Source organism: Lithobates pipiens, unplaced genomic scaffold (genome assembly GCF_037356315.1).
Source record: "Lithobates pipiens isolate NorthernLeopardFrog02 unplaced genomic scaffold, aLitPip1_a1.2 Scaffold_8, whole genome shotgun sequence".
Lineage (NCBI taxonomy): Eukaryota > Metazoa > Chordata > Amphibia > Anura > Ranidae > Lithobates > Lithobates pipiens.
This window is the reverse complement of record NW_027507903.1, coordinates 464710773-464728473: the sequence shown is the minus strand read 5'-3', so window position 1 is coordinate 464728473 and position 17701 is coordinate 464710773. Positions and strand designations below refer to the sequence as shown.

The 17701-nt window shown below is 43.6% G+C and overlaps 1 protein-coding gene across 1 annotated transcript in view; it reads left to right on the top strand.

The window, feature by feature from the left end:
• Positions 1 to 16766, top strand: part of LOC143962229 (sialic acid-binding Ig-like lectin 12) — a 124543-nt gene extending 107777 nt beyond the window's left edge. Inside the window, exons 7-8 of the mRNA XM_077471560.1 lie at positions 9124 to 9154; positions 16419 to 16766. Of these exons, the coding sequence (XP_077327686.1) occupies positions 9124 to 9154; positions 16419 to 16473 (86 nt within the window). The 3' untranslated portion in view covers positions 16474 to 16766. The remainder of the gene's footprint in view (positions 1 to 9123; positions 9155 to 16418) is intronic.
• Positions 16767 to 17701: the final 935 nt, after the last annotated feature.

Below are 17701 nucleotides of genomic sequence, written 5' to 3'. Positions count from 1 at the left end.
ATTTCACTGGTGTTCATTGGGGTATTTTGCGATCTTTTGCAGGGGGTTCCTCGGGCCAGACCTTGTTCCTTTCCCCTCTCGTATCCTCTCATTTCACAAGCAGTTCATTCTCGGGTCTGGGTGTCGCGGGCATCCGGCTCAATTCAATCTTTCAGGGGATGTTCAGTTGGGTTTAGGGTAGTGTCACAGGTTCGATAGGGGGTTCCGTCTCATCGCCAAGTCAGGAGTCGTTGTGATCTTTTGCCATGGCAAACACTTTCCAGTTACTTGCTGGATACGTACTGCTGCCGTCCGGGAGCACACCTTTATCCTTGATGGTTCATTACCTTCCCTTCTTCACCTAAATTTTGTGTCTTTTTGCCCTCTTCTCAGGCATACTGACTAGCTAGGCCAAGGCACACCTCAGGCCTTGGTTCTTAGGAGTATCGCATTTCCCGCTTGAAGACTCTGACTACAAATATATATATATATATATATATATATATATATATATATATATATATATATATATATATTTATTTATATTTTAGTAGTGACCTGACCATGGTTCTGGGCTCCACCCTGGCAGAAAGGAAGTCTGAATACCAGGAGTCAGGAGGGCTCCACGGGGGAGCCAGTACAGCAAGAGGCTGCTAGCTGTGTGCACCAAGGTGGTCGGTGAAACAATCTGTAGGAGACAGACAAGGGCCTGGAGTGTAAGGCCAGAGCAGCAGTGCTGCAAGTGAGAGCCTACTAGGCTGAATGTAGTTTTGTTGATGAAAAGGAATGCTGAAACCTCTGCGAGGGAAACCTATCTTTGTTTGATGGACTTTCTTTTAATAAAAGTGGGCAAACAAAGCCCTTAAAAAGAAGAACCAGCGAGTGGCGGTGTCCTTCAAGCTCTACATTTGATGCTAATCCTTTAATATATATATATATATATATATATATATATATATATATATATATATATATATATATATATATATATATACACCCCTCACATTTTTGTAAATATTTTATATCTTTTCATGTGACAATACTGAAGAATTGATACTTTGCTACAATGTAAAGTAGTGAGTGTACAACTTGTATAACAGTGTACATTTGCTTTCTCCTCAAAATAACTCAACACACAGCCATTAATGTCTAAACCACTGGCACCATAAGTGAGTACACTCCTAAATTAAAATGTCCAAATATGGCCCAAAGTGTCAATATTTTGTGTGTCCACTATTATTTAACTATCACTGCCTAAACCCTCTTGGGCGTGGAGTTCACCATCGCTTCACAGGTTGCCACTGGAGTCCTCTTCCACGCCTCCATGATGCAATCACGGAGCTGGTGTGTGTTAGAGACCTTGCGCTCCTTCACCATCCATTTGAAGATGCCCTACAGATGCTCAACAGGGTTCAGGTCTGGAGACATGCTTGGCCAGTCCATTATCTTTACCCTCAGCTTCTTTAGCAAGGCAGTGGTCTTCTTTAAGGTGTGTTTGGGGTCGTTATGTTGGAATACTGTCCTGCAGCCCAGTCCAGCCCAGCCCAGCAACCCTTTGAGAAAGTCACGTGGCAGTGATGATACGCTTAAGGGAGCGGAGAGTGTTTGGGGACCCGGGTCCTGTCCCAGGGGACATGGATCAATGCAAAAAAAAGTTTTAAAAACTGCATTGATAAAAAAAAAAAAGTGGGGTTCCCCCAAATTCAATTACCAGGCCCTTCAGGTCTGGTATGGATATTAAGGGGAACCCCTTAAAAAAAATGTATGTGGGGGTCCCCCTAAAAATCCAGACCCTTTATCCGAGCACGCAACCTGGCAGGCCGCAGGAAAAGAGGGGGGATGAGAGAGCGCCCCCCCTCCTGGACCCTACCAGGCCACATGCCCTCAACATTGGGAGGATGCGTTGGGGTCCCCCCAAAAGCACCATGTCCCCATGTTGATGGGGACAAGGGCCTCATCCCCACAACCCTGGCCGTGGTTGTGGGGGTCTGCGGGTGGGGGCTTATCAGAATCTGGAAGCCCCCTTTAACAAGGGGACCCCCAGATCCCAGCCCCCCCCCCCCCGTTTGAAATGGTAAGGGGGTACAAAAGTACCCCTACCATTTCACAAGGAAAGTGTAAAAAATAGTTAAATAAGACAAGCACACTTTTGAAAAATTCCTTTATAAAAAAAAAATAAAAAGGTTCCAGTGGTGGTAATCCACTCTTGCTATCCAGCAACCGATGATCATCTCTCCAGGGTCCAGAGATGGCTGATCTGATCCAGCGACGGGTGATCTCTCCCTCCAGCGCAGTCCATCCATGCATCCTCTGTCTCCACTGTCGGAGACACTGCGGACCAATGGTACTTTACCATTGGTCCAAGACTCCAAGCTGTTCATTGAGCTTAGTGCTTCTGACAAGAAGTGAGGAGAGGTACTGTGAGCTCAACCTCTCAGTCAGCTGCAAACGTGTGTCATCTTGTATTTAAAGTGGCCACTCTGTATTTAGCTTCAGACGGGCTGCGCAAGGAGCCCCGTATCTCCAGAACCATAGATTGTAGGAGACCCAAATACCAGTGGTGAGGTAGGACTTATGCCGCATACGCACGATCAAACAAGCGGCTGGAAAAGTCCGGCAAACTGAAGTCCGCCGGACAATCCCCCCGTGTGTAGCCTCCGGCATACTTTTTTGACCCGAAAGTACGGTGGACTTAGAATGCCGTGTTGCACTCCAATCTTCCCGCCGGACTCGCATTTCGGTGGACAATCCGGCCGTGTGTGTGCCAGTCCGCCGTACTTTTGAAATGAGCGGACTTTTCCTGCCCGGAGAAAAAAAAAGAAGAAGAAGAAGAACGGAAGGCGGCGGCGGCGGCGACAGAAGACCGGGCCACCGCCTGTAAAAGAGCTATAAGAAAGCGCGGTGACCCGGCAGAAGAACCGAAGAGGCCGGCGGCGAGGAAGAAAGCCAGACTCCTCCGCTAGCAAAAGAGCTACAAGAAGATAGCGAAGGAGTCCGGCGAGAAGACCCCCGAAGACGGAAGACCCCCGGAGCTGTGCAATAAAGTATTTTATCTTGTGTGTTGTATTTTTTTTGTACTTTTATTTTACAGGTGAATGGGTAGGGGTACATTGTACATTGGTACCCCATACTCATTCACATAGGGTGGGGGGCCGGTATCCGGGGGCCCCCTTATTAAAGGGGGCTCCCGGATTCCAATAAGCCCCCCGCCCGCAGACCCCAACAACCAACGGCCAGGGTTGTCGGGAAGAGGCCCTTGTCCTCATCAACATGGGGACAAGGTGCTTTGGGGTGGGGGGGCCGCGCGGCCCCCCCTTCCCCAAGGCACCCCCCATGTTGAGGGCACGCGGCCTGGTACGGCTCAGGGGGGGGGGGGGGGGGCGCTCGCTCGCCCCTCCTTTCCTGGCCGGCCGGGTAGCGTGCTCGGACAAGGGTCTGTTGTGGACTTGGGGGGGACCCCCACGCCGATGTTTTTGGCGTTGGGGTTCCCCTTTAAGTCCATACCAGGCGGCGGGGCCAGCGACGTCTCCTTCGCGGGCCCCGCCTACCTGGAGACCCGCTCGAAATGAGTGGACTTTCCTCCGCGTGTGTGGGCGAGTCCGTTCATTTCAAAAGTAGGGCGGATAGTATGGCGGATTTAGTACGCCATATTAGTCCGCTGAAAAAGTGCCGTGTGTGGGCAAGTAGCCCGTTTGGAAAGTCCGACGGATAGTCTGGCGGGAAGTCCGCCAGACTAAGTTCGTCGGACAGACGGCTATGTGTGTATGCGGCTTTAGGCTACATACCCCCCAAATTTGGGGTCTCTTTGAATCCAGGTCACCGAGCTACGACCCTCTAAGCTCGATTTTATTTTTTTAATGTTTATGGCAGGTGAGGTCCTGCCTCCCCTGCACGTCCCTGCATTTGGGGGATATTTGAACTGTCGTGATCTTGACTAAAGTGTTTCACAATTCTTTGTATGCAAAGAATTATCTCTGCTCTTCTGAAGCCACAGCCTTCAAAAGAAAGGAAGAGAAAAACTGGGCAGTCTGCCAAGAATCAAAACATTCTTTATCATTTGAACTTCAGTATTAACATTGTAACAATTTTGTCAATGGATTTTGTGTGTAAATGAAAAAGTTTAAACACTAAACCTTTTTCTGACATTTGTTGGTTTCACATTAAAATAATTTATTTATTTATTTTTGCAAGAAAATTACTTGGAACCCCCAATCATTATACATATTTTTTTTTTTTTTTTTTTTTTAGTAGACACCCATGAGAATAAAATGGTGGTTGTTGCAATATTTTATGTTACACTGTATTTGCGCAGCGGTCTTTCAAATGCAATTTTTTTGAAAAAAAACCTAACCAGTAAAGTTAGCCCATTTTTTTTTTTGTATAATGTGAAAGATTTTACGTCACAATAATCGTGACCTTTTTATTCTAAGCAAAAAAAAATCAGGATTCTAATTTTGGCCAGAATCGTGCAGCTCTAATATATATATATATATATATATATATATATATATATATATACAGTGTGTATATATATATATATATATATATATATATATATTCCTTTTTTTTTAACACCCACCAGTGGGTACAATTTCATGGGACCCCGGGGCCCTTGATGCGTCCCTTTCCTGTTTATTAGTGGCCTGCAAATGACATCACTGTTTGACTTAGATTCTCCAGCTTTTGCTGGGCCCTTAGCTCACTATTTAAGCTCTGCTTGAGTACAGGTGAGACAGGGCTTGGAGACGGACGCTGAATGCAATACTATTCCCTTGTCTTCTCCAATTTCCCTTTTTTTACCATCTATATACTCTTTAAAGAATATCTGGTTGGACGGGATTTGGATTGACCCCTTCATCAGGATGTCTCTTCTGCATTTATTTTAAAAAAAGTTTTGGATGCTAAAATGAACATATCTAGTGATTAGGATGTAAGTATATGTATTGTACTATCAAATGGCATTACAACAATTTTAGTTGTGATTTTTTTAGCTGATTCCCTTGTCTAAATCTTTTAGATATGGTGTTACCTGAAAAAACCCTGATGAAGGAGAATACGACTCATCTCTGAAACGTCGTTGAGTTTGGGTTACTCCACTACACCTATCCATGATTTTTTGTGTATTGTTATGCATCCTTGATTATTTATATGTTTCTGTGATATTGTAACTATGTATTTATTTGTATAATAATTTTTTTTTACATATTTTCCTACGTATGTGAATATGGTAGTATCTATAAAGTCCCACGTCTAGGGGTTTCTCCATTTTTCTATCTTTCTGGGGATGTGGTACACCTTTTATAGCAGATTTATTTCAGATAGCTCTGCTTCTAAAGATGATGCACAAGAAAGCCCTCAAATAGTTTGCTAAAGACAAGCAGTCTAAGGACATGGATTACTGGAACCATGTCCTGTGGTCTGATGAGACCAAGATAAACTTATTTGGTTCAGATTGTGTCAAGCATGGTGAGGAGTACAAAGACAAGTGCGTCTTTCCTAGAGTCAAACATGGTGGTAGGAGTGTCATGGTCTGCTGCTGCATGAGTGCTGTCGACACTTGGGAACTAAAGTTCATTGAGGGAACCATGAATGCCAACATGTACTGTGACATACTGAAGCATGATCCCCTCCCTTTGGAGACTGGGCTGCAGGGCAGTATTCTAACATAAGGACCCCAAACACACCTCCAAGACAACCACTGCCACTGTCAAGCATGTCTCCACACCTAAACCCTATTGAGCATCTGTGGGGCATCCTCAAATGGAAGGTGGAGGAGCGCAAGGTCTCTAACATCCACCAGTTCTGTTGTCATGGAGGAGTGGAAGAGGACTCCAGTGGCAACCTGTGAAGCTCTGGGGAACTCCATGTTCAAGAGGGTTAAGGCAGTGCTGGAAAATAATGGAAGCTGCACAAAATATTGACACTTTGGGCCCAATATGGACATTGGCCGCGTACACACGAGTGGAATGTCCGACAAGAAAAGACAGACGGGAGCTTTTCATCATATATTCTGATTATGTGTGTAGCACGGTTACCCTTAAGCTTATTAAATTATATTAACATTTTATAATGAAAGTCTATGGACGTTTCTATGGCTTAGTGTTTGGCGCCATCTAGTGGCCAAACACTGATAGTGGATTTAAATGATTTTTGCTTTCACAAGCATTGAACTATTTACAGGAAGTGACAGTTATTTACTCTAGAGAGTTGACCTTTACCTAGGATGCCAGGTGACCTACCCATGGACACCCTCTCTGACAGTGCATGCTGGGTTTGACATAAAAGAAGCCAGAGCGGCCATCTTTGGTATCTTGGGAATACATGGCCTGCCTCTGAGGGCTTGGACCAACACTGGACCAAAGTTACCATACCGAGCTTTTGATCCAGTTGGTGAGGTGGTTGTGGCCCACAGTTTATTAACTTTGCACCTAGTCAGACTTCTAAACAGGCCTCGCTGGGATCCATAGTCCCATGGAGGAGGAGTATAGCAACTGACACTAGGCAGGCATAAGGCCTACTTACTATCGCATCCCCAGTATTGTATTATAATTGCAGAACCAGCACTAGGATCATCTTTGACTCAACTTTAATTACTTTAACCCCTTGGATTACAAATTATAAGGAATTATCATTGCTAGCAAAGACAAGAAGACCAAAAAGACTGAGTACTTTAAGTGAGATCTCACACATAGCTATAAAAGTAGGGTGAGGTCCCTTGTAATTATATTGTTTATAAACTGTTTTATCAAAAGTTATTGTTCTGTCATTCTATGTTGGGATGACAGCACAATTATTGTAACCACCTGTTTGCTAATATAGTAAAATATACTTTGGTTAAGTACCCCGTTGTGTGGAGTGTTTTTCCCCAGCAGGTGGAGCCAGTGGATCCTGACGTGTCAATACAGGTATATTGTGTTATATTATATTGTACTGTATTGTATTGCACCACAGCTGTGTCAAGGGGACTGAGTCAAGTTAGTGGGGTTTATTGGCAGAGTGCAGGCCCAAATCAAACCAGCAGCTCCTTCAGGGGTCAGTGCTACATGTGTATGCCCCATCGGACTTTTTACATCGAAAATTCTGACGGACCTAGAAATAGAACATGTTCTAAATATTTCGGACGGAACCAATTCCTATCAGAAAAACCGCTCGTTCGTATGATATTGAACTTAATTTTTCTAGTCCCATCATACGTATTGTACGTCACCGCATTCTTGATGGTCGGACTTAGGTGTAATCATGTGTACGCAAGACAGTTTCAGCGGAATTCCGTTGGAAAAACCTTCAGGGTTTAGTCCGACGGGAAAACCGGTTGTTTGTACAGGGTGTACTCACTTTTGTCAGCGGTTTAGACATTAGTGGCTGGGTGTTGAGCTATGCTGCGTACACACGATCAGACTATCTGGTGGACTTAGTCTTGCGGACATCATAAGGGGCGGGGACATCACCTGGTAACCCCGCCCATTGTCCATATATAAGGCGCCGCGCAACACGTCCCTGTCATTGCGGCCAGAGAGAGTGTTGAGTCAACATCTCAAGGAAGAAGAAGAAGAGAAGAAGCGAAGAAGAGATGGCGGCGACGGCGGTGACAGAAGACCGGGCCACCGCTTGTAAGAGCTGGAAGGAGGCCCGGCAAGAAGAACCGAAGATGGGGACAAGACCCCCGAAGTCGGAAGAAGACCCCCGGGCGGCGACGAAGAGGAAAGCTGGGCTCTTCTGCTAGTAAAAGCTAGCAGAAGATAGTGGAGGAGTCCGGCGGGAAGACCCCCAAGACGGAAGAAGACCCCCGGAGCTGTGCAATAAATTATTTTGAAACCTTGTGGTGTTTTATTTACATTTTTTTTTTACCAGTTGAATGGGTAGGGGTACATTGTACCCCATACTCATTCACATAGGGTGGGGGGCCGGTATCTGGGGGCCCCCTTATTAAAGGGGGCTCCCAGATTCCGATAAGCCCACCGCCCACAGACCCCCACCCCATTTCCTGACCGGCCGGGCTGCGTGCTCGGATAAGGGTCTGATATTGATCTTTGGGGGGACCCCCATGCTGTTTTTTCGGTGTAGGGCTTCCCCTTTAAGTCCATACCAGGTGACGGGGCCAGCGACGTGTCAATCTCACTGCCGAAGGCGGCGACATTGACCTCCTTCGCTAGTCCCGGCTACCTGGAGCCGCGTTCAAAATGAACGGACTTATCTTCATGTGCGGGAAAGTCCGTTCATTTGAAAAGTCCAGCGGACTAGCACACAGACGGCATTATTGTTCACCGGACTCGCAGTCCGGCGGACAATTTTTGAGTCAAAACAACTTTCTAAGTCCACCGGACTTTTGGGGAAAAAAAGTCCGCCGGAGCCCAAACACGGGCGGATCATCCGCCGGATAGTCTGATCGTGTGTACGCGGCATTATTTTGAGGGGACAGCAAACTTAGTTTATACAAGCTGTACACTCACTACTTTACATTTTAGCAAAGTGTAATTTCTTCAGTGTTGTCACATGAAAAGATAAAATATTAAAAAAAATGTGAGGGGTGTACTCACTTTTGTGAGATACTGTATATACCATAGTTTGGGGACTCTATAGCTGTCCTACAGACTGAATAACATACACTGATTTGGGTTATTTTCACCAAAGAACTGTAGCAGAATACAATTTGGCCTAAATATATGAAGAAATATTATTTCTTTTCAAAAAAACTATTTTTTTCTTCAAAATGTTAATTTATTTTTTTGGTTATCCAGCAAAAAAATAAAAAATCCTATGGTGGTTAAATACCACCAAAAAAGCTCTACTTGTGTTAAAAAAAATTATAAAACTGTCCTATGGATACAGTATTGCATGACCGTGCAATTGTTATTCAAAGTGTTTTATATAGCGCTGAAAGACGAAAATTGTTCTGGGCAGGAAGAGAATGAAAGTGCCCTGCCCAGTATTGAAGTGGTTAAAACACTTTAGAGCCTTTTATGTGCATTTCAGGCGCAGTGCACTAAAAAATCTGCTGCATGTTGCTTCTTTGATGCGCTTTCATCAAAATACATATTCTATAGAGTGCAATGGTAACAAGACTAAAATGCATGTAAAACACACCTAAAATGAACTGCACCAAAAAAAATCACAGCTCTAACTGTATTCTCTTATGTTTTATAGGTAAGGTAAAAGATAAGACCCCATCTATCAGGTAAGCTGCAAGATACAGGAATAGAGCATATTGTAAGTATAAAAGCTCAACTAAAGCCAATGTAACAATAGGGAAGGCATTGCAACAATGTCCTACAAGCTTTAATTGACCAGTATCATTGCATAAAGCACTGCGGGTTCTCCCAGCACTGTCTGAAAATCAGCAGTACAGGCTGCATAGAGATATTACAGCTGTCTGTAAGAAGCGACTGTATCCATACTGGGGTTTGGCATATCAGCAGCGTTACCACACACCAATTATCTGCTTTCTTCAGCAAAACCTGATTGGCAGCCATAGGCAGGAGGGCCATATCTCCTTTTTGCAGCTTTTATAAATCAGCCCTAATGTAAAACTTCTAGAATTAAAGTGTTACTAAACTCAGGACCCTGCATTCACTATATCTAGTCTCCCACCTGTACACAGTACATGCAAATGCAATTATTTCAGTAAATATAAACTGCTAAATACCCTTTCTTATCAGCATTATATAGCAGTCTTGTGACTTCAATCAGTGTCTGGTTAAAGCTTGTAGGAGGAGTTTTCATTCTACTCTGACAGTCCTATGATGTTGCATGATCACAGACCCTCTGTCTGGACAGTGCTGATTGGCTCTGTGATGATCACATGCACTTTCCCAAGAAATAAAAGTTCCTTAGCAATGCACACCAGGCTGAACATGTGCAGGGTGACTCCAAAGGCAGGAGGTGGATTGGAGACAGTGGAAGAAGGGGAGGATCAGAGAAGACAGGATCAAACAGCCTTTTTACACAATGCAGAGGATTAACCCCTTAGGTTCCACAGTGAGTATAACAAGTATGCTTTACTGCATATACACACTGATTTTACTGTTGTGGGTTTAGTAACATTTTAAAGAACATTTGAACTGTGGATGTTGTGCCCAAAAAAGGCAAAAGCTTAATCCCCAGTACTGACTGTGGTCTCTCTGCAGCTCTTTTCCCCATCACTGACTTACTATGCTGGGTTCTACTAGTGGGGAACTATTCAAGATGCAGAAAAACAGAATGAAGAAAGCAGATGCAGGGAGATGCATGCAGTGCAGCTTTCTCTCTAGCAAGGACAATAGCGAGCAGCACAATACCCTTTAATAAACTTTTTTTCCCCTGCAAAGTAAAAGCATAATGGGCTAGTATGCATCACATACTAGCCTATTATGTTGCACTTACCTCAAAACGAAGGCTGCGACGTCCATCTTCACCCCTCTTCCTACCAGGGCCCTTTAGAAACGGCACAAGACAATGACTTTGGCACAAGCGTATATTGCAAATATCTCCCAAACCGTACAGGTTTAGGAGATATTTCCAGTACCTACATGTAAGCCTTATTCTAGGCTTACCTGAAGGGAAAAGTGGTGTGTTAGTGATGTCACTTAAGCAGTTGTAAACCATAAATGTCTCACTTCAAATCTGGTGAGACTAGCAGTCAGAGGCAGCACTGTCTTAAAGATGTCCCCTGACCTCTGGCTTCACTATTATGGCACTTGACACAGATGTGCCTGAAGGGCTGGGGCTGACCATCTGGTCCTGGCAGAGCCCTTTGACACATCTGCACATACGCAGATTATTTCCAGCATGTGTACATCGACAAGGACATTTTCTGACTTCATGTGCTTCCCTTCTTTGGGTGTGTGTGGGGAAAGCATACATGTATGCATATATGCAGGAAACCCATGCATTTGCATACACACATGCAGTGCCGGGACAAGGTCATCCAGCGCCCAGGGCAAAGATGCCAAACTGCGCCCCCCTTTCCCTTAGGGTTAGGGTCAGGGTGCCCCCTACCCCTGCAATAAACCATTGCGCCAGGGGCAGCCGTCCCTCCTGCCCACCCCTTGTCCCGGCCCTGCACACATGTAGAGCTACCCCCGAAGGAGCGGCTTAAGTATGTTTGGTTCCATACTCTACCTCTCAACAACAATAACAGTCTCAGCCCTTCTGGCACACCTGGCAATAGTGTGAGTGCAAGAACCATAGAAAACACACACATTATGATAAAACACAGAAACTGTCTTTACTGCAATATTTATGTGGAAAAGGGTAACACACAATAACAGTATATATATTCAAGTAATCCAACTGGAGAGCAATAACTGAGATCAAGAGCAATATAGCTCAATACTATATTCAGGCTGCTTTCAAGGGATTCCAAACCTGAGAATAACCCCAAGAGCAGAGGCAAGCACTTCAGCAGTGGCAATTTTGTATCAAATTGTTTACCTCCACATAATTTGGTTCTATGAGTCCAGACAGGAGGAGAGTAGAAGAATGACCTTTTCTTATGTCAGACCTCTGTTATTTATCCCCTGACACCACAGGCCCAACTACAAATATAATAACAAGGCCAACACTGTGACTGCTTAACAGGCCATTAACAAGACCAAGGTTCTGGTAAGTTTAGGCAAAAGTGAGGCGGTTCTCAGTTCTATGTGCTGTGTCCTTGTTTCCTGCAGATGGGTAAGTGCCCTCTCACCAATCCTGCGGTCAAGGCCCAACAAACGTCCTGGAATAGGCAGGCTCTTCTGGTGACTTGACTGATCACCTCAAACTCAATCGCTTTACACTGTCAGTGCAGGTGTGCCTGGATGTGCACCTGGAATCCGGCTCTCTCAGGCTGGATGTCCCAACCGGCTGTGGACACCTGGAACAATGTGGTGGACTGAACTGGGAGGCACTTCTCCCCTGAGTCCAGTCTCTTCCCCTGCCTCGCGGTAACTGACTTCCCTCAGGAGACAAGATGGAGTCCCCAACTACTCCCTCCAGTGCAGAGCATGATGGGCTTTGTAGCTCCATGCCCCATACAAGGCTATGGGGCCATTTAAGATGGGGACTACATATCTCATAATTCCTTGCTGCAAACAGGTGGCTGCCTATTGGCTCTTCTGTTCCTGCCAATGAGGATGCAGGGAAGGGAGCGGAGCGGCTGCCTGTGTCCTTGCGTGCACTGCTCGCATTAGCATAAAGTCAGTTAAGAGAAAAAAGAGAGGGGGAGAAATCCCACACATGCTGAAAGGTGTGCTCTCCTGTCACTGGAGAGCCTCGGCCAGCTTGGCATGGGACCGCGAGTTGATACAGGGCACTGGCTACACACAAAATCCAGGAAGGGATGGGGGGGTCGGTCCCAGACTTCATTCTTGCCTAGGCAGGAGCACAATAGATGTTAATACATTTAACAAATATCCAATTTAAAGTGGTTGTAAACACTTACATATACCCAGTGAAGTGACTGGACTCAGGTGATACACAGAGATGAAACAAATTCTCCTACATGAGTTATACATGTACACAGTATTTGCTCTGCAATTTTTGAAATGTGTTTTTAAAAAAAAACTGTATCATGAATATAAAAAAACACTAAAGATTACCTTTTTTTTTTTTTTTGTATAATGTGAAAGATGTTACACCAAGTAAATAGATACCTAACATGTCATGTTTTAAAATTGCGTACACTCCTGGAATGGCACCAAACTTCAGTACTTAAAAATCGCCATAGGCGACTCTTTAAATTTTTTTACAGATTACATATTTAGAGTTACAAAGGAGGTCTAGTGCTAGAATTATTATTCTCGCTCTAACGATCATGGTGTATATAACCTCTGTGTATCTGACACTAGCCAGTGCCTCACCAGCCACTGACCTGGCCACACATCCCAGGTTTCTCACCACTAGGAATGGGCCGAACACCCCCGGTTTGGTTCGCACCAGAACATGCGAGCAGGCAAAACATTTAAACAAGCGAACACTTTTAAAGTCTATGGGACACGAACATGAAAAATCAAAAGTGCTAATTTTAAAGGCTTATATGCAGGTTATTACCAAAATGTATGGGGACCTGGGTCCTCCCCCAGGGGACATCTATCAATGCAAAAAAAGTTTTAAAAACTGATGTTTTTCAGGAGCAGTGATTTTAATAATGCTTAAAGTGAAACAATAAAAATTAAATATTCCTTTAACAATCACGTCTGGGGGTGTCCTTAGTCTGCCTGTAAAGTAGCGCATCTTTTCCATGTTTAGAACAATACCACAGCAAAATTACATTTCTAAAGGAAACCAATCTCATTTAAAACTGCTCGCGGCTGTAATGAATTATCGGATCCCGGCAATATAGATAAAAATCATTGAAAAAAACATCATGGGGACCTGGGTCCTGCCCCAGAGGACATGTATCAATGCAAAAAAAAAGTTTTAAAATCGGGCCGTTTTTTTCAGGAGCAGTGATTTTAATAATGCTTAAAGTGAAACAATAAAAATGAAATATTGCCCTCAACATGGGGAGGGTATTTTGGGGTCCCCCCCAAAACACCTTGTCCCCATGTTGATGGGGACAAAGGCCTCATCCCTGCAACCCTTGCCCGATGGTTGTGGGGGTCTGCAGGCGGGGAGCTTATCGGAATCTGGAAGCCCCCTTTAACAAGGGGAACCCCAGATCCCAGCCCCCCTATGTGAATGGCTATCGGGTACATTGTATGCTTACCCATTCACCAAAAAAAGTGTCAAAATGGTAAAAATTACAGTAGACAATTTGGGACAGGTCCTTTATTAAAAAAAAAAAAAAAACCTGTCCCCCGTTTTACATTCATCTTCAATCACAGCATCCGACGGACCAGAGATAAAAACGCAACAACTACGCCTCCATGGGAGGCTCCCACTGACTGAAGCAATGACAGCTGTTATATATATATATAACTGAAGGCGGCCACCTGGTGATGTAAACTGGTGACCCCGCCCCCTCTGATGCCACGGGATGTCAGAGGAAGGCGGGGTCACCCGTTTACATCACCATGTGGCCCTGCCCTCAGCTATATAACAGCTGTCATCGCGAAGAGGCTTCAGTCAACAGGAGCCTCCCATGGAGGCGGAGTTGTTATGCTTTTTGTTTTATTTTTTCCCGGTCCATCGGGCGCTGTGATTGAAGATGAATGGACATTGCGGGACAGTTTTTATTTTTGTTTTTTTTAAATAAAGGACTTTTCCCAAATATAATTACCTGGTGTACCTAGTGAGCATGTGGATATCACTGGAGTGGAGAGATTATTGCACTGTGAATGCACAATTCCACTTTACAGCTTCATCGTTTTTGTGACACCCTCACTGCCTTACCCACTACTGGACTATTATATCGGTCACTTTGGATAATAACATTATTGTTTTATTTATTGATGTCTATTTGCTATAAGCAATATTATATGCACATCGGCACTTTATTTGTTTGATCACTGGCTTTATATCACGGCACGAGTGATACTTTGTTGTTTACACATCAATTGCTCTCTTGGTCTATTAATTTATTTATTTATGATATTTTCTGTAAATTATTTCTTTTTAGACAGATATACTATGCACTATAGGTCTCCTCATAGCATAAGATCCTTTAGAAATCCTTGTTCAGCTTGGACATCTTATAATAAAAGCTCCTTTAAAAGTAGTAAACGGCTTATACCGGGCAAGGGAAGCTTATACAATGGACATGCTCCTCGTGAGTACCGTGGTCAGACAAAATTTTCTTTTACATTTTGAAAATAGTGGGTGAAGGACTAAAGGCCTGCTGGGTTTTGACTGCTATCCAGGGTAGATTAGAGAGATTAACCTTCACTTTCTATAATGGTGACACCAGACAGGAAACTGGAAAGTCTGAGGCAGGGACACAGACAGTAATAAAAATCAGGAGCCTTCCAACTTGGATAGATCTGCTTTCTATCAATTTCTTCAGATAAGGCACTTCTATCTTGCTAAATTCTCTGCAACAATAGAAAACACAAAAACACTGTTTGAAAGTATGTGCGGGGAGGCGTCCAGGGAGAGGGGTACCATCTCAACCCTATACAGGTATCTTAATGATCACAACACAACCCCCAAATCTACTGCAATGTTGGGCTGGGGGGCGGAGGTGGCTGAGGAATTCCCAGTGGAAGACTGGCAAGATATGGTTGACAACATGCACAAATGTACATACTCCATATCCATTAAGGAAACGGTCCTCAAGCTCCACACTGGGTGGTATTACACCTCAGACCGTCTACACAGGATGTTTTCTTTGGTTCCCGACACATGCTTTAGAGGATGTCGGGACAGGGGCACACTCCTACACAACTTTTGGAGCTGTAAGCTTTTAAAACATATATGGGCTAAAACATCTAACCTAATCACTAAGATAACCGGAATCTCAGATACTCTTACGCATCAAATGTGCATTCCCCCCACAACAGAAATTGATCCATACCCTCTTCAGTGCCATTCAATGGGCAATTGCGCTGAACTGGAGGGGCCTCTCGGTACCGTGGTCACAGGTGCTCCTCCGTATGGAGTCCATTAGACTAATGGAAAGAATCCATCATACTCTCCTGGACTCCATGCCTATATTTGACCGTAAATGGAATGCGTGGACGGCCCACCTGCTTAGCTCAGGGCTTGAGGACCCCTAGTTCCTCATAGTTACCACCTCGGTGGTACAGAGCACTGTAATTATTAAACATACACAAGATAGAGGTGGTCGACCCAGACTGTCTTATGACTCTGCAAATAGATACGATAATTTGTATGGATGTAGAGTGTACTGGTACTGTATTTTGCGTGCACATCAAGAGTTTTGGTTCTTTTATTATTTTTATCTTCTTCCTCAGTTACTTTCAAAGTTATTTTAATGTGGTCTGTCTATGGACCTTAATTTCTCCCATACTTCTCAGATGGACTGTTCACTCAATCATCTGGTGCATAATCATAAGTGATGTACATGTTTGTAGATACTTTTTCATTTGTACCTATAATGAATGTTCTTGCATCGCTTGTACATTCCGGAATATTCATGTTCAACTTCAATAAAAACGTTTGTAAACAAAAAAAAAATCGTGAGCCTTCCCCTTGGCTCCTAGAAAAAGCATTTTTATTTTTACTTGTGTTACTTTTGGAGATTTTCTCCCACTTCATGTCTGGTTAAACTAGTAGCCACTGGAACAGTAAATGAGGGTAAATATCTCTAACAAAGCCCAAGACAGCAGAAAAAAACAAAAAAAACAAAAAAAAAACAAGGGCTTTCCCTCTTCCCCACTCAGTCCAAATCTAAATTAAAAAAACTTTGTTTGGACACTGTAAGATGATAATGTATGTTTGCATATCTGTATAGCTAAATTGAATAAGAATATAATTACTCCTTAACTATGAAAACTGTTAAAAGTGTTAAAATGTAATTGAAAGTAATTGTGGTGAAAGTATATATTGTATGTATTACTTAGTGTGTCCCTTTCCTTCTGCAGTGCTGTATCGATGGCAAAACTTGCTGCTTCAGAAACTGGTGGAGGAGAACCTTGAAAAATTATGGATGTACTGCCACCAAAAGCCAGCTTTATTGTTTATTACTATGTTTTGTGCCTTGGTGCATTCCACTGATTCGTATTCTTTTCATGCATTAGGTAAACCAGAGCTTAGTTGCCATTCCCTACTTGCCTATGCACTCTAGCTACTTTAGTTTGTGTCCTTATGGAGTAAAAAGCTTCTATCATACAGTTAGAAAGCATATTGTTCCATGATGCATGTTCGCCTTCATTAAATGCTCAAAACATCTTTGTAACCTGACAAGCCTTTAATAAATGACAATAAATTTTGCTCTGAATCTTCTTGCTGAGTTAAAGCTGCATGTGGAGTCTGACAAGTCGGCTAGCTGCCATACTGTCCTCCCAGACTGGGTCTCAGGAGGTATGTTCAAGGTATGTTCAAGTGCATAAAGTGTTTGAAAGAGAATAGAGGAATTGTATAATCCTACACACACACACACCTAACTATATCCTGTCATCTCCATCCTGCACACACACCCGCCTACATCCTGTCATCTCCATCCTGCACACACGCACACACCTACCCAGGGGTCAAGTCCAGGGGAAAAAAGTGTGGGAACTTCCACCCAAGATCCACTCCCCCACCAAAAAAATAAAAATGATACGCTCATACGTACTTCAATACCATGCTTCAAAAGTGGTATTTTTCATCCAATTTTCGTATTGTGTGTATGAAGCTTAACTGTTAGTATATTAAAAAAAAAAAATCCTCAATAAACATAAATACGGTAATTCTCTGAATAATCAGCATTCATTCAATTGTGCTTCCATGCAAATGTGAACATCATGTTCTGATCTTTATTGGGGAATTTTATTTTGTACAGTATATAGAGTGTTTATATGGTGAGTTTACACTTTTCATTGAACAGAGTTTGAATAACACAGGGTTAAACAGAAAGGTCATAAATCAACTGCACATTATCTGGACAGAATGCTTAGGGAGATAGTGATGTGTTCCTGCTTAGGAGATGTATGTTAGCTTGGGGGGCTGCAAACTCTGCAGGGCTCCAACACACACTCACTGCTATTCCAACCCTTCACATATTTCCACATAAACATCCCTCCTGCATTAAACTTTGCCAGGTATTGTACTACTATTGTACTACTGGCAATTCCTGAATGGTCAGGTGTGCAGCACTTACTATTGCGAGCTGTGTCAGCTACTAACGGGAACTGAGTTCCTGTTGTGGAAAAAGTACAGGAAC